The sequence below is a fragment of the Marmota marmota genome, unplaced genomic scaffold, assembly GCF_001458135.2.
Source record: "Marmota marmota marmota unplaced genomic scaffold, marMar, whole genome shotgun sequence".
Lineage (NCBI taxonomy): Eukaryota > Metazoa > Chordata > Mammalia > Rodentia > Sciuridae > Marmota > Marmota marmota.
In genome coordinates, this window is record NW_025999853.1 from 5,605,036 (window position 1) to 5,623,690 (window position 18,655).

The 18,655-nt window shown below is 34.8% G+C and overlaps 1 protein-coding gene across 3 annotated transcripts in view; it reads right to left on the minus strand.

Annotated features, from left to right (window-relative positions):
* Window positions 1–1,786: 1,786 nt before the first annotated feature.
* Tmem263 (transmembrane protein 263) overlaps window positions 1,787–18,655 on the minus strand; it is an 18,029-nt gene continuing 1,160 nt past the window's right edge. For 2 of the 3 annotated variants that reach the window (XM_015482805.2, XM_015482804.2), the window contains exons 2-3: window positions 7,806–7,871; window positions 1,787–4,572 (exon numbers count right to left, since the gene is read on the minus strand). In XM_015482805.2, coding sequence (XP_015338291.1) covers window positions 4,286–4,572; window positions 7,806–7,866 — 348 coding nt within the window. In that variant the 5' untranslated portion in view covers window positions 7,867–7,871 and the 3' untranslated portion in view covers window positions 1,787–4,285. Of the gene's footprint in view, window positions 4,573–7,805; window positions 7,872–15,733; window positions 15,753–18,655 lie in introns of those variants that run through there. The other variant, XM_015482806.2, reaches the window with a different exon arrangement.

Consider the following 18,655-nt stretch of genomic DNA (forward strand, 5'->3'; position numbering starts at 1 on the left):
CTAGATGAGATTGGAATGTAGATTTTGAATAGGACAGCTGGCTGAGCATGGGAAAAGTTGATCAGAGGAAGAAAAGAAGACATGGTCTGTAACAATTCCAATGGGAGGTCAACTATGGTAGAGAATGACTAGCAGGTTTGCAAAAAGGAAAGTATTGATTAACCCTGTGAAGAGTGTTTCTGGTGTAATGAAGAAGGTGAGAAGGCCAACTGGAGTGGATTGAAAAGAGAATGGGAGACAAGGGAAAGACAAGGGAAAACATTTTAAATGAAGTTTCAAGATTAATTTTTTTTTTAAAGAACATGTTTATATGCTGAAGGGTATAACCCAAGAGACACAAATAAGAGATGGAAAACTGCAAGATTAATAGCCTTGAGGAAGGAAGGTAGATTTTCTTTGGTTAAGAGCAGAGATTCTGGTCCCAGTCCACAGAGCCTGGGATAGACGCAGGCAGGTTGATGGGAGCCCGTGGAATGAAAAGCAGGGGAGGGGCTGTCTAGTTGCCTCTTTGCAAAGGACAGTAGAATCAGGGAGGAAACAAGTGGGAGGTTGGAAATAGAGGAAGTCATTTGAGGGGAAAGTGAACACACAATGGAAGGGGAGGATAACTGGACAAAACTTCAATAGCCCACGTGTCCTTTCTGGACACTGATTTAAAAAGAAACTAGTCAGTATATAAGTTAAAATTTTAGGTCCTCGGGTCCAGGCACAGGGAACCAGAAGCAGTTAGAAAATACAACTATAGCTTATTCCAAATTTGAAGATTACCATTTTTTAAAAAACAGATCCACATTTATGGTCAGTCCAGCAATTATACTGACTTTATTTTCCCTTAGGCCAAATTCCATTCCATTGTTTGTTTGGCCTCTGAAATAGTTTTGCTTTGCCTTTTCTCCATTCTTACATTCTCCTATCTCCATATGAAATAAAACTTTTTAAAACTGAAAATCTACAGCATGGCAAGGGGAGCTTTTCTTGCATGAAACACTAGTCAATTTCATTTCCTCGTTGAGAAAAGGTTCTAATAACAAAATTAAATTGCCTTCAATTTATTTATGATTACATTAAACTTATTTCTACAGCAAAATAAAATTTGTTGCCACAGTAAATATGATCACCTGGCATTACTCCAGTAAGCTTCCTGATAAATCAAACATACAGCCTACATTGAATATCAACACCAGAAGGAAAGACTGGCTACTGAACAGGCCCATTTGTTTCTGGACCTAAGCTGGAGAAGTTGTGACTGACACTAATTCAAAATCAATACAGGAAATTCAACTAACAATGTGAAAGTTAGCCAGTTCTGCATTTGTAAAAAAGGTTTTGAAGATGTTTCTGGCCTAAACCTTATGCTGATTAAATGATGTAGGCTAGGACCTGGCAGGAAAGCAGATGCCCAATAAGTAAGTAGTTTCCTACCTTCCTCCCCATTGCTTCTCATTTCTGCCCACTGAGTGGTGTAAGAGGTGTTCCCTACTTTATAACTCCTTCCCCAGTTTCAGACTTCAGTGTGCACAGTAACCTTCAGAGGTTGTTAAAATGCAGTTCTGGGCTCTATCCTGCAGAGATTTGGCAAACTGAGGTAAAACCTAGAAATCTGCATTTTTAATCTATTACGGGTGTTTAAAATATATTTCACTGTTATGTTGGAATGTTATGTTTGTACATTATTATCACAAAAATTAAAAACTGGATATAGCACTTTCTAAACTGCTATGTAAGTTTTAAGATTATCCTGTATTTAAATTTCCTTTATTTCTCCATCTTTATGAAACATTTCACCTTTTGCAGATCATAGTGCTTTATTAACAAGTTCATGTTTGTTTCCCATTCTTTAATACAAAAAAATTAATCATCAATTATTTTCACTTGACATTTTGCTAAGTACAGGGTTCATGTCAACATTATTAGATCAGTCATTCAAGTGGGTCACACAAGTTTATCTTCATTGTGCCAAATACCCACTCAAAAAATAAGCTGAGTAAGATACCTCCAGGTGTATATAAAACGATTGCAGTTTCTTGAAGTCAACGTCCTGTTTAACAGGTCAAATTGCTAGTCTATGTAAATAAACTGGAAAAGACTTGAGGATACAGCTGTACATATACCATCAAAGGGTAAGTTCATTCAACAAGAACCCATACTGTACATTTGTACAGTTCTCTGCTACCATTGCAAAAGCCCCTCTGAACAAAGTTGTGGTTAGAATTTAAAACAATCTGGATGAAATAAAATGTACCAAGTAGCTTTTCTGTAGCAGAAATGAATTATATCCATTTTCCTCAAACAAATTTAAGACAAGCAAAGCTAAAAATAAATATGCAAGCATATAGTAAACTAAAGTCTATTCCTTAGAAGAAATTCAAGTACAAAACAGCAGAGCCTATGACTATATAAGATAAATTAAAAATACTAGCAATGAAGCAGTAATTTATGTAATAGCAGGAAACAAGTTCTCTAATACCATTACTTAGATCATTTAGCATTTATCTACTTTGAAGTTTAAAACAAATTCCCTTTGCTAATTAAAACATTTGACCAATATACCAACATATTGCATGAAATAAATGACCATTTAATTCCTCATGACTTCATTTAATTCCTGATGACTTCAGTTTTGTATAAGTGAAAGGTTCAAGACCCTGTGTAGATTTGCTCAAAATTCCTGCTGGTATTTATGAAAGCTAAAGGTGATATTCTTATCGAATTGTTAATCATATTATTAATGTAATATTTGTAGTGGTTTATATAAGCCTCAGGTTTCAGAGTAATCTGTTCAAGTTCTCAGAGATACTATGTTGAATGACTTACTGGAGAACATGACCCCATTGCCCTTTCTTCCTCCCTTTGGGAGGTGGAGGAAGAATGGACAAATTTCCAGACTTGAAGTGTAAAGAAAATTAAGTTTTTTTTTTCAGGATTAAGGTATAATCCTCAGTTATAAGGAATGCCAAATACATGTGAATTGTTAAATTTTCATGAAGCTAAACATGAAACAAAAATCTAGGTATGTAACTTTGAGAATGAATGAGACAGGATGACAAATGTTAGTAAGATATGACACATTTGCCATCCATAATCAAAAACTTCAATTCCCTACCTGAAATTGATTTGAAAAATGGTATGAAGTCTACAGTTGTGTTGAAGGACTGTAAGATATTTTTAAAAGCCTATGTAAATCATAGAAAGCACTTATATTTTATATTCAAAACTGATGTATGGAGCCCATTTCATTCAATTTAAAAGTCAGTCCTTACATATTTGTGATTGCTTTTATTGTATTTTTAAAAGGGAGAACTACTGATACTTTAAGACATCCTAAAAAGATTCTTTTTATATCTTGGATGCTTTTAGGTAATTTTTAAATACTTAATATTTGTTCCTCCTTAATCTGAAACTCTTCCAACATAGCTTCTGAACGGCTAAGAAATACTCCTTAGGCACTGTTAGGTGAATTAACAATGAAGTAAGAACCCAAGTTGAAATATACAATTTGACCTTAACGACTTAACAGAACAGCTAACAAGCACTGTCTTATCCACTGACAGCAAGAAATGCCTTTATCCCACCACTCCTGAGATTCTTAAGAGGGAAAACTAATTTTACAACCTTGAAAAAAAATCCATAGATAATTATAAGAACTGCACATATTTAAGGTATTAGAAAAGATGTTTTCTTTTGTAAGGCATCAATGATTAAATGAATACAATGCATATCTAACAAAAGATGATTAATATTATCATAAAACCATTTATCTTTTCTTTTAAACTTCTCAAATTCCTGCTACTTTTGCCAGCTTAAATAAGAAACAAAATGCCTCTTGGCCTAAACAACTATGGTTTTAAAAAACTAAGACATCTGAAACTATTAGGCACATCAAAGGTACAGTTTATGTAGTTCAAGGTTCCCTTTGTAAGGGGCATGAGTTACCTGGCACATTGTACATATGGAACTGTAAAGATCATCTACTAAATTCAACTTTCACATTTTTAGTCAAACTGAAAGACTTATAGTAAATATTCAAACATACCATATTTTCAGTTACAACTGAATAAGAGTAACATTTTACCAGATAAAAACCTGGAATTTGAGTATGAGAAACCTTCATACACTGTGCTAGTATTGGTCTCTTCTTTTTAGATGAAAGCCAGTCGTCAATACTTTCAACACAGCAGTTTAGAAGATAAACGTCCAAAACAGGTGACTTGGTTGTAGTCCATAATTTAGCAATTCAATGCCACTGGCATCATAATGCTGTGGAGAGCAAGTATATCTCCATATTTTAGTCAGATTTGTCTTTCTTCTTTCCTGTTAAGGGCACTTTGTTTACAACAGCAGACCCAACAGCTGTAACACCTCCAGCCACAGCAGAAACACCCCCTTTCACCAGCCCTATTCCCATGGAAGGCACAGTTGTAACAGCTGTTTTGGTCACCTCCAGACTTTTTCCACCAATCCAAGCTACACCACCGATGGTGGCACCAACAGCTCCCTTTGTAACATTGAAGATACCCCCAGTCACACGGGACAACATGCCTGGTTGCTGCTGTGGATGATCTTTCATTGAACCTAATGAGAGAAAATATAATCAAATATAAATCTTTATAAGAGCAGTACAAAAGTCATTGAAAAGTCTCCCTCACAATCAAAAAGTTGATTTGAGAAGCCAACCAGTTGATTGATTGAAAGACATTGAGGAGTTCTTGCCTCAAGGGTATAGTTTTGTATACATATGCTGGTCCAAAACTAAGTTTTAATACCTATGAAAAGAAATGATTTAGAGACTAGGCAACTTTCATAAAACAATCCTATTTTAAAAGATCTAATTTTACATGCTTCCTTGATTTATAGTTTTGTTAAGAAATAATCTTTAAAAAAAAAAAGAAAATCTTTTTTTAAATATCCCAAAACCATGAAAAAAATAAAGATAAAATATTTACATAGCCTTCAATTTCCTTGACAGGATTCAATCACTACTGAAACAATCTTCATATAAAGCAGAGGTTCTCAAAATACAGCCCAGGAGTCCTGGGGAACCCTGAGGCCATTTCAGGAGATACCCACAGATGAAAACTACTTTCAGGCTGAAGTTGTGGCTCAGTAGTAGAGTGCTTGCTTAGCAAGTGTGAGGCTCTGGGTTCAATCCTCAGCACCACATAAAAATAAATTTAAAGAAAGGTATTGTGTTCATCTACAACTTTAAATTAAAAAAAAAAAACCTACTTTCATAGTAATATTAACATGTCATTGACTTTACACTTTCATTGTGTCACAAGTTTACAACAGTTTTCCAGATAAAGTTTACAACAGTATTCCAGCTAAATACCACAACAAACTGAATGAAGCAATAACTCCAAAATGCAGCTGTCACCCATTAACCCAAACATTAAAGATACTTGCAAAAACGTATAAACAGTGTCACCCTGCTCATGATATTTTTTTGTTTTAGGAAAGAGTCACTTTTCATAAGAACATGATAACCAGGTTAACATGTAATATGTGTACTGGGTTCTTTTGGTGAATAAAATTCAAATTCAATTTTTACTAAACACAAGCCATCTGGGCCCCAATTTTTTGAGAAGTTTTTTGATATCAAAAAGCTGAAAATCACTGATTTAAATATATTTGGGTCTCTGCTCTGTTGTGTCCCTTAATGATATACTTAAAACAACTAATGCTGTGTAAAAACAGAAAAACAAAACTATTCATAATTTAAAATTGTTACCTAAAATGATTTTTATTTAGATGTAAGTAAAATATACACTACAGCCATTGTTAATATTTATATCACTTCCTCAGTGATTCTTATGGGAAAAAAGTCTGCACTTTAAACATCTCATTAAAAAAAAATTGTTTTAGATACCCCAGAAAAGTAATATCAATATAAGAAATTTAGCTCTTTCTAAGTCATCAGTTAATTTTCTTTGGTTGGTTGGTTGAAGGTTGTTTTTTTTTTAAATAGAGCCATAAAAATTAGATGTAACTTCAAACTTATATAGGAAGATTTCATAAAAGCTTCATCGTACCAGCTTCTAATGAACACAGGTCTTTTCTCCTTTGTCACCTAATAATTTAAGCAACAATGCCACATCATCAATGGTGTTTTTCTAAACTTCATGGGAAGTTTGTAATTCAGATTTTACCTACTGAAAAAGTATAATCTCGCACAAATAAAGATAAATTCTTGGGTACACAGGACAACATTATACCATAAGTTGGGAAAATCTCAGTCATTAATCAAAATAGTGTTTAGGTATGGATAAAGCAATGGCTAAATTTTAAAAAAATGTGTTTATTAAGTCGAGGAGTTGGGGATGTAGCTCAGTGACCTAGCACTTGCCTAACATGTACAAGGTCCTGAATTCAATCCCTAGCACCACAAAAGGAGAAACAAATAGTAAACATAATTTATACAATTTTTGAATGGCTGAAATAAAACGCTTATGATATAGATGAGCATTTTAATATGTTAATTATAAAACCATGATGGAAAAGATTACATAATTGGTAATTCTTTTGTAATTAAAGTCAAAAACATTAGGAAGAGAGGCAATATCCTGATTTAAGGATAACATAATGACTGAATCATGCCAAATACCTCATTAACAAAATTATCTTACTTTGCCAAATTTAATGAAGACAAATAATTTTTTCTTACCAAATAAGATAAATATTGATATTCTCTTCAATTACTCTGTACTCTTAATTGCCACCACACAAATTATCTGCTTTGCAGTTACCCTTGTTAAACAGCTAACATTTAAATATATTCCTGAGGCTCTGTTCTCTTCCTGTCATCCTCCTGGATGCCTTTATCCTTTTCCTGAATTCTTTCCATAAAGTCCTTTTAATTTTCTCTTGAGACCTAACTTTTCAAAACCCTATCGTTCTAGTCCTAAAAAATAAAGCAAGGAAAAGAGCTAATAATTTTCCAGGATATTCTTTCACCAAGCAAACTAAACTAAATTAAACCAAATTAGCTAGTTCTTCCATCTTTTTTTAGACTTAAGAACAAGCTTTTCATTGTGTTATTTTCCTAGCAATTTCGTTTTTATCTACCAATATATGAAAAAAATTTTTGAACAGTGGATAACATAACTGGGAAGAAAATATAACACCTAAAGTCAGGACTTCCAGCCCTAGCAATTAATATGCAATCCTCCAAGATCATTATTTATATTAAGTTTAATAACATTCTATGCCAAAACTATAAATTAAAAATGCCTGTAGTTCATTTTCTGTATGGAATGAGGACAATCCAGGGGGTAGTTATTATTTCCAAGGCTTTTGGAAGTAAAGAAATAAAAATGTTTCATGATGTCATAATTTTCAAACTATAAGAGAATTATGATTCAGAAAGACATTAAAAGACCCTATAACCATGTATTTATTAATATAGGAAGAGAGAGCTACCAGTTATAATACAATGGATAACCGGAGTTTAACAACAAATCTCAAATGCTTCTTAAATTAAGCTGATCTTTTTGTATACAGGACATCAAAACTAAACAGTTTATGAAAAGATGTTCTTCCTTGTGAAATGGTCTTTAAAATGTGACAGGAAAATAAGCCTTACATGATAAAATTAAATTGTGTCTCAAGAAAAAAAAGTTAAATTGTGTCTCCACTCACCAATATCTGTGCTTCTTAATTAAAAAGTACAAGTGTTTATGTTCTATTACTTTTAAAACATATTACTGAGTAGGTAAACAAGCTATAATTCTATAAATTTAATAAAATCAATCAAACTTTCATTCACTGGTATATTCTTTCCGTCCTTCATGTTGTAACTGTATACTTGCCTTCTGGTGGTTCATCACTAAGGTATGATGGGATTTCTTGATTTTTATCTGCTTGATTCATAGCTCCTAGAAAAACCATACAAACATTTCATTTTAAGATCAGACTACTACTATTCTCATGCTAAATTAAGACTTTATTTAGACAAATGCTCATCACAAGACTACTTCATTTTGTCTCTTTTCTATTTCAAATTGCAGTATTTAAGAAATACCTTAAATGACACCAGTGGACAAAATATATCTTATCTGAAACACTAAACAGTGGCAGTCATAGTATCAGCTTTCCTAGTGTTGGTAATATGAGGCTTCAACTTGTGAAAATTACCAATTAAAAAGAGTTGGAAGGTGGGGGTTGGGGAAAAAAAGAAGCATATATCTTTTATACAGATGACACCCTCAATCTGAATCAGTAAAAGATTTTGATGACTTTTTTGTTCTTGTTCTCAGAGCACTGATTAAAAAAACAAGTAACAATTCAAAATCTTTTATGAAAAAACATACAATTTTAAAAACATAATTATTTAAAAGTAGTTAAGAGAACCTAGGAAACAAAAATAAACTATGTTGGGATGAAAAAAAACATGATTAAAATTTATTTTCCCATTCTCCTTTACTATCTTAAGATACTTGCTTTTAAATTCACATGACTAAGTAAAGACCAAGACAGTCAAGATTGGTCTAAAAGTGTTTTTTATGACATACTGTCTTAGACACACACACATATACACAAAAACAAAAAACTCTGGTTCTATGATTCCAGTGTCTACTGTGACTTCTCAGCTCTACTTTAGAGCCTAAATCACTCTGTCTGTACATATACAACAGATATTTTAAAAGGACATCAAACAATGTACTTTAGTATTAATATATTAATTAATTTTAAAAATAGTGATTGAACTGGGCTAAGCAATGTTTTAGCATGAGGTATAGCAGTGATCAATAAAGACCAAATAAATACCTGCCATCATGAAAAGTCACTCCAGTTGAGGAAGATAATATATCAACACTATACTGCTTGTCAACCAGTGTTAAATGCTATAGAGAAAAAAGGGTAGGATGCGGAAGAAAAGTGATCTTTTAAATAGGGTAAACTATGAAGGCAAAGGAGGTAAAGATATCAGATATTTAGGTGAAGAGTCAAGGTAGAAGAAACAGCAAGAGGAAAGTATGGCAAGGACAACATCCAAGAAGCATAGGAGAGGAAGTCAAAGAGCTCCTAAGGATCACACAGGCCCTAGCAGGGATTGATGCAGATTGGCTTTTAAACTGAGGGAAATGGGAAGCCAGTAGAAGGGTTTGATCAGAGGAACAAGATGTTCTGATTTATATTCTTAAAAGATCATACTGGCTGCTGTGGAAATAACAAACAATAGGAGAACAACCTATTAGAAGACTATTTCAATAATCTGGGCAAAAAATGTTGGTGGCTTGGTGTGGTCCAAGCTGAGATTGTTGGGAAGTACAGGATTTTCAAAGGTAATTGTAATTTCATGCAATTCATCTTGCTATGCCTTTAAAATCTAAATCCTATGTAAGAGGGAGCTTCACAGCACCCTAGAATCCAACAGCAAATGTCGTGTGTGTGTGTGTGTGTGTGTGTGTGTGTGTATTTTTTGCTGTAGTGAAAATCCTGACTCAGGCCATTTATCAATACCACCTAATCTTATCCTGGTCTGTTTTTTAATTCAGTACATATGTACTTTAAGTTTAAAATCACCCCATATGATTTTAAGATTAAAAAAAGAAAGCATGTGATCTTTTTCTAAAAAAGCCAAGAATATCAGCTGTTGCATTACTAGAAGAGGTTCATGACTAATTTGCCTTAATTTTTAAAAACCCTCAAACTATAAAGTTACATGTATTTCTATTCATATTTGTATTTTCTTTGATTTATCATCATAGTAAAATCATTAAAAATTATACACATAGTGGTTACAACTCTGGTTTCAGAAATTCTAAGTTTGAATCCCAACTTGATCATAAACTATATGGCATGGGAAAATAAGATCATTAGATTCTTGATTTTTAAGACATTTAAAATAAAAAATGAAGATATTCTAGCCCTAACAAGATGAAAAATGCTATTTAACAAATTCTAAACATGCAGAAATTTCTGGCAGAATATGTGTGTTCTTCCTGTGAAACATTACTATGTTAGATCACTTTCTTCCCTGCTGGGCTGTTAATTTCAAGAGGACGAACATCTTTAACTTGTTCACCATTGTAATCCCAGTATATTATAATACACACACACACACACACACACACACACACACAAATCCACAAGATCACTTGATTAATCGCTTATCTGATTAACAGAAGTTATAATACCCTATATACAAATATGGGGAAAATTATATGCACTCATATATTTTAACTAGAGTTTAAAAATAGGTAGGATTAGAATAGTAACTACATTTCAAAAGCACCTTTCTGATCCCTAGTCATAAATCCCTACTAACAGTCTTACCTTTTCTTACTGACACAAAATCCTTACAAAATTCTTTCTTTTTCTAAACTTTACCTATCTTATAACTAAAAAATGAAAAAGACTACCATTTAAAAATTAGAGCTACTTTATACTATGACAGCATAAAACATGCAACGTAGTCTAAACAATACAAACTGCCTTCATCTTTCTGTAGGTAGGCAAGGAAGAGACTTGAATAAAGTTAACTGTCAGATGTATGCTTTAAGAGGCTAACTAAAGGGCCAGGGCTGTGGCTTAGTGGTAGAGTGCTTGCCTAACATGTGTGAGGCACTGGGATCGATCCCTGGCACCACATAAAAATAAAACAAATAAAATAAAGGTATTGTGTCCATCTACAACTAAAAATTTATATATATAAAAGCAGCAGCTAGATAAAGCAAGAACAGATGGAAGGACAGAGAAATTAAACACAGTAAGTGGCTACTGTACTAGTACAGTCTCAACTGTTTTTCCTGTCTAAACAAACACTTGGACAAAAAATCTAGAAGTCACCCTTCATCTTTTTTTACATTCTCACCTGAAAATCAATTAATTATGTTAGGTAAATAAATCCAGAATATAACCACTTCCCACCACCTCTTCCTAACATCATTTTAGTCTAAACCATCTTAATCTTTTATGATATTACAAAATCTCTGAACTGGTTTCCAAGCTTTGCTCCCCCTTTAATTAAGCTATGCATTACTCTTAAACCCCCCTGCTTCCTAGATTGCTCAAAATAAAATCCAGAGTATTTAAACCTTGGCTTTTGAGGCCAGACATCTAACCCTCATTTCTACTCTGATATCTCCTACCATTCTACCTCTTGCTTGTTCTGCTCCAGTAAGACAAGACTTCCTTATTTAGGCTCTTTCTCAAATCTATACATGGCTTGCTTCCTTCCTTCCTTCAGGTCCTTGTGAAAATATCTCCTATAAGCCTTTCCCTGACCACCTTATAATAACCCAGCATCTCTCCTACTCTATCATTTTGAGTAACCCTGCTCTATATTCTTCATAGCTTTGTCAATAAATGTATCCTCTTTGTGTCTCTCCCAATTAGAAGGTTAGTTCTGTGAGAACAAGGGCTTGGTTTTGTTCACTACTTCAACTCCAGAGCCTTAAATACTTTTAAGTTTTATTGTGTGAAGCAGAATATAACTTTGGGCTGCAGCTCGGTGGTAGAGCATTTGCCTAGCATGTGTAAGGCAATGGGTTCAATCCTCAGCACCACATAAAAATAAATAAGATAAAAGTATTGTGCTCCTCTACAACTAAAAAAAATTAAAAAGATGAAGAATCTAGGATGTTAAATTTCTAGTGTAATCAATTACATAGACATAGATGGTGATGAAGACAGAAGATATTAGAAAAGAAACTACCATAGGAGAAGACAAGAGTTCTGAACAAGCTATATTTGAGATGCTTTCAAGGCATCCATAGCAGATGTTCAACAGGCAAATGGATTTAAGGGACCAGAGACTTAAGAAGTCTAAGTTAGAGCTGAGGTTCTTAGAGTGGTTTGAAGTGATGGCTGAAGCTGTGGTGTGTGGATAACATGAATGAGGAAAAGAGTAATAAGAAGTAGACTGATAACCTTAAACTGATCATGTTTCAAAGAGAAGCCAGCAAAAACAACCCAAATGACCTGCAAATGCACAGTCAAATGAGTACAGCTTTGTGGAAGGCAAGAGAGGAATTTTAAGCTTCCTAAAGACATATACATTGCAGACAAAAATAATTTATGAAGAGTGTATATTACAGGAAAATGCTAATATTATATTTAGAAGCTAGCATAAAAGGTATATTTCATATGATCTAATTATTTTAAAAATCCGTATGAAAAGACAGGAAAGAAGCACACCAAGCTGTTAACAAAGACTGCAATTAAAGGATAGGAAAATGCCTACAAAGTATTTATAGTTTATTAGTACCATGTAGTAAACATATATATAATATTTATAGCATATAAATTTACATACATTTATGGTGTATATGTAGTATTTATATACTTAGCATGCATATATAGTATTTATATATATAAATACTGCACACATTACCTTTTTTTTGGGGGGGGGGGGGTACCAGGACTTGAACTCAGGGGCACTCAACCACTGGGCCGCATCGCATGCCCAGCCATATTTTATTTAGAGACAGAATTTCACTGAGTTGCTAAGCACCTCGCCTTGCTGAGGCTGGCTTTGAACTTGCAATCCTCCTGCCTCCGTTTACTAAGCCGCTGGGATTACAGGCGTGTGTCACCTGCCCAGCCACTATTTCTATATGTACACATACATAGATATGTATGTAGTTAGCATCTTTGTTTTGATTTTTAATGTTTTATATCAATAAGTATTATTTTTGTAATTAAAGAAAAAATATTTTTAAGTCTCAGAAATCAACAATGTTCATAAATAATATTTTAAAGTTCATCTAGTTCTAGTTATTTTAGGTTTTCATCTACAGATGAAGTTAGTCGTCTAAAAAATAATATTCTTAAATCATGTGATTCTTTAAGAAAATGACACTACTGTGTTTTGTTCAATTATGCTCTTGTTAAGAAAACCCTGACATGGCTTAGGTTGTGACTCAGCGGTAGAGCGCTTGCCTAGCATGTGCAAGGCCCTGGGTTCGATCCTCAGCACCACATAAAAATAAATAAATAAAGGTATTGTGTCCAACTACAACTAAAAAAATAAATATTAAAAAAAAGAAAACCCTAACAAATAGCCTTATCCAAGCTATTACTATATTAACAGTCCAATATTGTTAAGGATATTACCCACTATATCACTTGATAGCTCTGACATGGAACTCTACATAAGAACTTCCTTAGAGGTAATTATTCAGAAAATTCCTCATTTCACCTAAATATTCAACATGTTTTCTTTGAAATCTGTGTATTTTCTTACTTAAAAGACACAAAGATATGTCATCTCCCTTCTCCCTTTGATTTTTAGGAAGCTTACAGCTAAAATCCTAGCTCCACTAAGTAGGCTCCTGTGGTCTAGCTGTATCCTGTCTTCTGCTCCCCTATTCCTCCATAATCTCCAAGCACCCCTCTCTGGTTGCTATTTTCCCTGGTTTGCAAACTTATTCATATTTTTACCATTTTGTTAGTACTCTTTTTGCTGTAAGCTGCTACAGAGTACTTATGGAATAAGTTGGATAAAAACAAACCACTTATATCCACATTAATTTTAAGCATCACAAGAAAATATGCCTATCAACTTAGGGCCCAACCCTAGTTTAAGCTAGGGTTGTGCTTTTCAAATTTATGTTTTTATAAGTAGGTAAAGCTAGGGGCTCCAAGAAACCACAGGAAAAACATGATACATGCATTTTACTCCATAGTAATTTCAGTTTAAAAAAAAAAAATTTTGTAGTTGTAGATGGACAGCATACATTTACTTTATTATTTTTTTTTAATGCAGTGCTGAGGATCGAACCCAGGGCCTCACACATGCTAGGCAAGTGCTCTGCCACTGAGCTACAGCCCTAGCACCTGGTTATTCTGTTTGTTTTTTATTTTTTTAATACACAGTAAAAAGTAAAATTAAAAGTACTTGGGAATTTTCTTTTTCTTAAAATAAACAGGCTTTCAAATAATTTCATTATTGCCCAGGGCTGCTTTAAAGCGCACTTTCAGATTTGCCAACACTCCCTGCCAGCCCAACAGAATTTCTACTCCCACAATGTGTTCAGTCTGCCCTTGGATTAGGAGTATTTCTAATCTAAAATGCAGAAAATTAGATACTATTAAACAAACATTCACAGCTACATTTAAAATTATTAGCAAGGGCTGGGGTTGTAGCTCAGTGGTAGAGCACTTGCCGGGCATGTGTGAGGTTCGATCCTCAGCACCACATAAAAAATAAATGAATAAAAATAAAGGTATTGTGTCCATCTACAACTGAAAAATAATTTAAGACCATTAAAATTATTACCAAGAATTACCAATAGGATTATCAATAAACAATAAAAATATATCAGGAGCCTTGCCAAGCCAAGCATAGGTCTAACTAGACAACAGAGAGACTTGGTATAAGAGGTCATATAGCCTGGTTTTTGTTTTTGTTTTAATGTCTGAGTTTCTTGTACATCACAGATCTTTTTTGGGGGATGAGGGGGTGAGGGGTGAGGGTAGGGAGTGCCAAGGATTGAATCCAGAGTCACTCTACCACTGAGCTACCCCATCCCTTTTATGAGACAAGGTCTCACCAAGAGACTGGCCCAAAACTTGTGATCCTCCAGCCTCAGTCTCCCAAGTCACTAGGATGACAGGGATGTGCCACCCTATCTGATCCTTCACTGGTCTTAGTAGCAAGTATGTGGCATTAAAATTCCTCCTGAACTTCTAGGGTACTAAAAATTGCGTAAAAGACACAGCTATTTGGGATTTTTCCTCTGCATTTCATATTGTTTGATAAAACAGAATTCTTATAAAGGTATTTGCTAAAATCCTTAATTATCTATAATATCATTTGTACTTTTCATATATAAACTATGCCTAACCTCTACCCACATATATGTGCCAAACTTTTAGAGCTGTTAACTCTTTATGGACAGCACCACTTTCTACTAAGAAAAAATATTTTTTATACAGTTGTGCCCCTTTATCCATTTGGGATATGTTGTTAACACCCCAATGGATATCTGAAGCCACAGATAATAACAAACCCTATATATAATACATTTTTCTCCTATTTATACATACATTTCTATGATAAAGCTTAATTTATATTCTAGGAACAGTAATAGATTAACAACAGTAAAATAATGTGTTATAAATACCTTAATAGAATACATAATAAATAAGTAAAATAATAAAATTATGTTAATATGCCATCTATTAAAATATCTTATTGTACTTTCACCTGTTCACTTAAAGGAAACACTTTCCAGCTTCTATTTAGCATATGTGAATTGCCAGCATTACTACTGTTGTGCTTTGAGCCATTATTAAGGAAAATAAAATATTACTTGAATACAAGCACTATGATAATTAATGGGATAACCCAGAAGTCTATTAAGTACTTAAAAGGTGGTAGCACATACGGCATGGATACAGTGAACAAAGAGATGATTCATGTCCCAGGCAGGACGGAGTGGGACAGTGCATGATCTCATCATACTACTCAGAACAGTGTGCAATTTTAAAATTTATGAATGTTTTATTTCTGGAATTTTCCATTTAATATTTTTGGACCATGGTTAGCCACAGATAACACAGGTAAACTGGAGAAAGTAAAACTCATGGATAAAAGGGTCTTACACATTACCCTTCTGCTTATTATCACCATTACAAGAAACCTGTTTTCTTATATTGGGAATTGTGAACACAAACATACCCCTAATCTCTTAAAAAAAAGAATCTGCTAATAAAATTTTAAAGTATACATGTGGAATAAGTACCAACTAACAGTAAAAGTATAAAAATGATGATTTCAAAATGTTACCCTTGCTAGTGTGATGGCCCAGGCCTGTAATCCCAGAGGCTCAGGAGGCTGAGGCAGGAGGATCCAGAGTTCAAAGAGAGCATCAGCAAAAGTGAGGCGCTAAACAAGTCAGTAAGACCCTGTCTCTAAATAAAATACAAAATAGGGCTGGGGATGTGGCTCAGTGGTCGAGTGCCCCTGAGTTCAATTCCCAATACCCACCACCCCCCCAAAAAAATGTTACCCTTAAATGATACAATCAACAAAATCATTAAATTCTATATAAACCCTGACCTAAACTTACTGAATCATTAATTCAACATGTATTTGAGCCCTCCTCCTATGTGGCAAGTATCCTGTTACACATTTAAAGCCTCAATTTGATTAAGTAAATACAGAAATTACTGTGAGCCAAAGTTTACAATCAAAATGAAATACATGCCCTGCCCGGCACCTACCAGTTTAGTGAACCATTCATTCAAGAAACAAAATGTATCTGCTCTCTAGAAGCCCATAATGCACCCAAGTTTCTATTTAAAAAAAAAAAAAAACTTTCCTAAAGAAGGTATAATGACAGATTAACAGCCTTTAGATCTGGATAAAGATGTAACTGATTCTAAGGACATAAATCAATTCCATCTTTTGGTTCTAACACATGACAAACTATTATACTACCAACTAAAACTGATAATAAGTGGATTTTTAAGAAACTGAAATGTGAAAGATCTCTGACAGCAAATTCATTAGCGGTTACTTTAAGCAGGAAGAATGGATAATTCTTGTCCCATACAACAGTATCATAGATACAACAGCTGGCAAAAATATTAAGCAAAGATTAATAACAGCACTATTCCCTAGAGAGTAATTTATTCCAATAATAGAAATAAGTAAACAAATGCCCCTTGGAAAGCTTCTTTTAGTTTTTTAAAAGGAAAATAGATGAATCAATGTTTTGTGGGTTTCAGAAACATCTTGTAAATTTAAACTTTTTGTTCATAATGAAAACAGTATACAAATTTGTCTATGAGTACCACTCCTCTAACATGCCAAGGAAGTTAAATCACACTAACCTTTTGTGTAACGTTCAAACACAAAAATACAGTGCACAACAGTTTACCTTAGAAGTCACTTTCAAATGTTATTAAACAATAAGTGCTGATTTTCCTATATATGAAAAAAAGACTGTAAACAAATTAGCTAAGTTCTTCTACATGTATGTATATAGAGAGGAACTCTGCCATATCCTCACTCCCATGTTTTAGTTTCTCTGCCAAATAAATGCAAGGAGACTCATACACATATACCAAGTCATGTACATTAAACAGTTTAGTAGTTTTTAAACTTATTTAGTTAACCAACTATTCTGAACATTATGCTTACAGAGGTGGTCCTACCCCTTAATCAACAATAAATAAGACCACAAGAAATGCATTCAGTCTAGCAAAAAAGAAAAAGTAATGTCAATAAAACTTTACAAGTGTACACACAGTAACATGTAACAACTGACAGTGTCAAAACAGCACTGTCCATTAAGTTTTGTCCTTAAATGAATCATTAAATAGAACTGCAATACTCTTGTCAAACAAGACAACCAACACATCATCATCTACTCCAATTTACATTCATCAATTCAACAGATATTTGCATCCCTAACTGAGTCGAACACTTAGTCGCTGAACAAGAATACAAAGGCTCTACTCTTAAGGTGTTTATATATAAACCAGGCAGATTCCTCAGGAAGTAGGAAAAGAGCAAATACTGAATACATGAAACAAAGAAAGTAGATTTTCCTGAGTTAAAACACACACACAGACACACACACACACACACACCTGCATATGTATTTGCCTAAAGTATTAAACTTTTCTAATGACGCTGTCTATGGAAACATTTTCCCTCGGTTTCTGGTATTTTTGTTATAACAATGACCTAAGCAACGAAAACTGGAAAAAGCAAAACAGGATGCATACGGATTTATTAAAGTTACTTCTCCCTTTCTTTTTAAAAAGCAGGCATGGGAACACACCCACGTACATGTTGGTCTGATTATCAGTATTCCTGGGCAGTCTTTAAGAGCGCCCATACCAGTGCAAGTTTTAAAGGTTAAACAAGAATATATATAAATAATCACAGTACCTAAAGTATTTTCATTTGGAATTGGCACAGCGTTCACAAGGACTCAATAAATTAAAAAAGAACCAACCTCTTCTCTAGGTGTTTCTAACACTTCCCGGCAGTCCCTTCTCCCATTGATCCCTCTAGGCACTTAGCAATTTTTTTTTTTCTTTAGCAGAGAGAGTGACGTGGCAGGAGGCAGAAAATGACCCTGGAGGCGCCCTGGCTAGGGCTAAGCTCAGCACCTCCTTCCTTGCCTTCACTCTGTACACCCAGAACACCCCCGCTCCAGTAGGGTTCCAGAATTTCTGTGTAAAACGGGTTTAGGAGTGAAGCTGTGACTGGAAGTGTGAGCCTGGGGGCTAATCTTAAAGCTGGGCGTGCATGGCAGGGACAGTTGACTGGGGTCAACAGGGACAGCACTGATGGGTGCCCCAGAGCACCCCAAGTCCTCCTCGGCGCCGCCAGCGCCCCTCTCCATTCCCACACTTGGAGGTACAGGTTAGGCGAGGCTAGGCGGGGGAGTGGAGCCTCCCACCTGGGAAGAGCACTGGGAAGGTCCAAGTACAAGAAGCCAAGCCCTATGAACTTGAACCCAAGAGGGTCGTTTATCAACAGGTCGGGAGGAAGCGGGGCGAGGGCGCACAGCACAAGACCCTCAGCCGCGTCCCTCTCCAGGCTGCGGTCGCCCCCGCCCCCACCCTGACACCCAGGACGTTACGAAGTCGGGAGAGTCCCCAACCTCCAACCGCGGCCCGGGAGTCAGAAATACAAAAGCCGAGGAACCCCGCCAAGGAACCTCCACCAGCCCCCAACTTCGTAACGTCC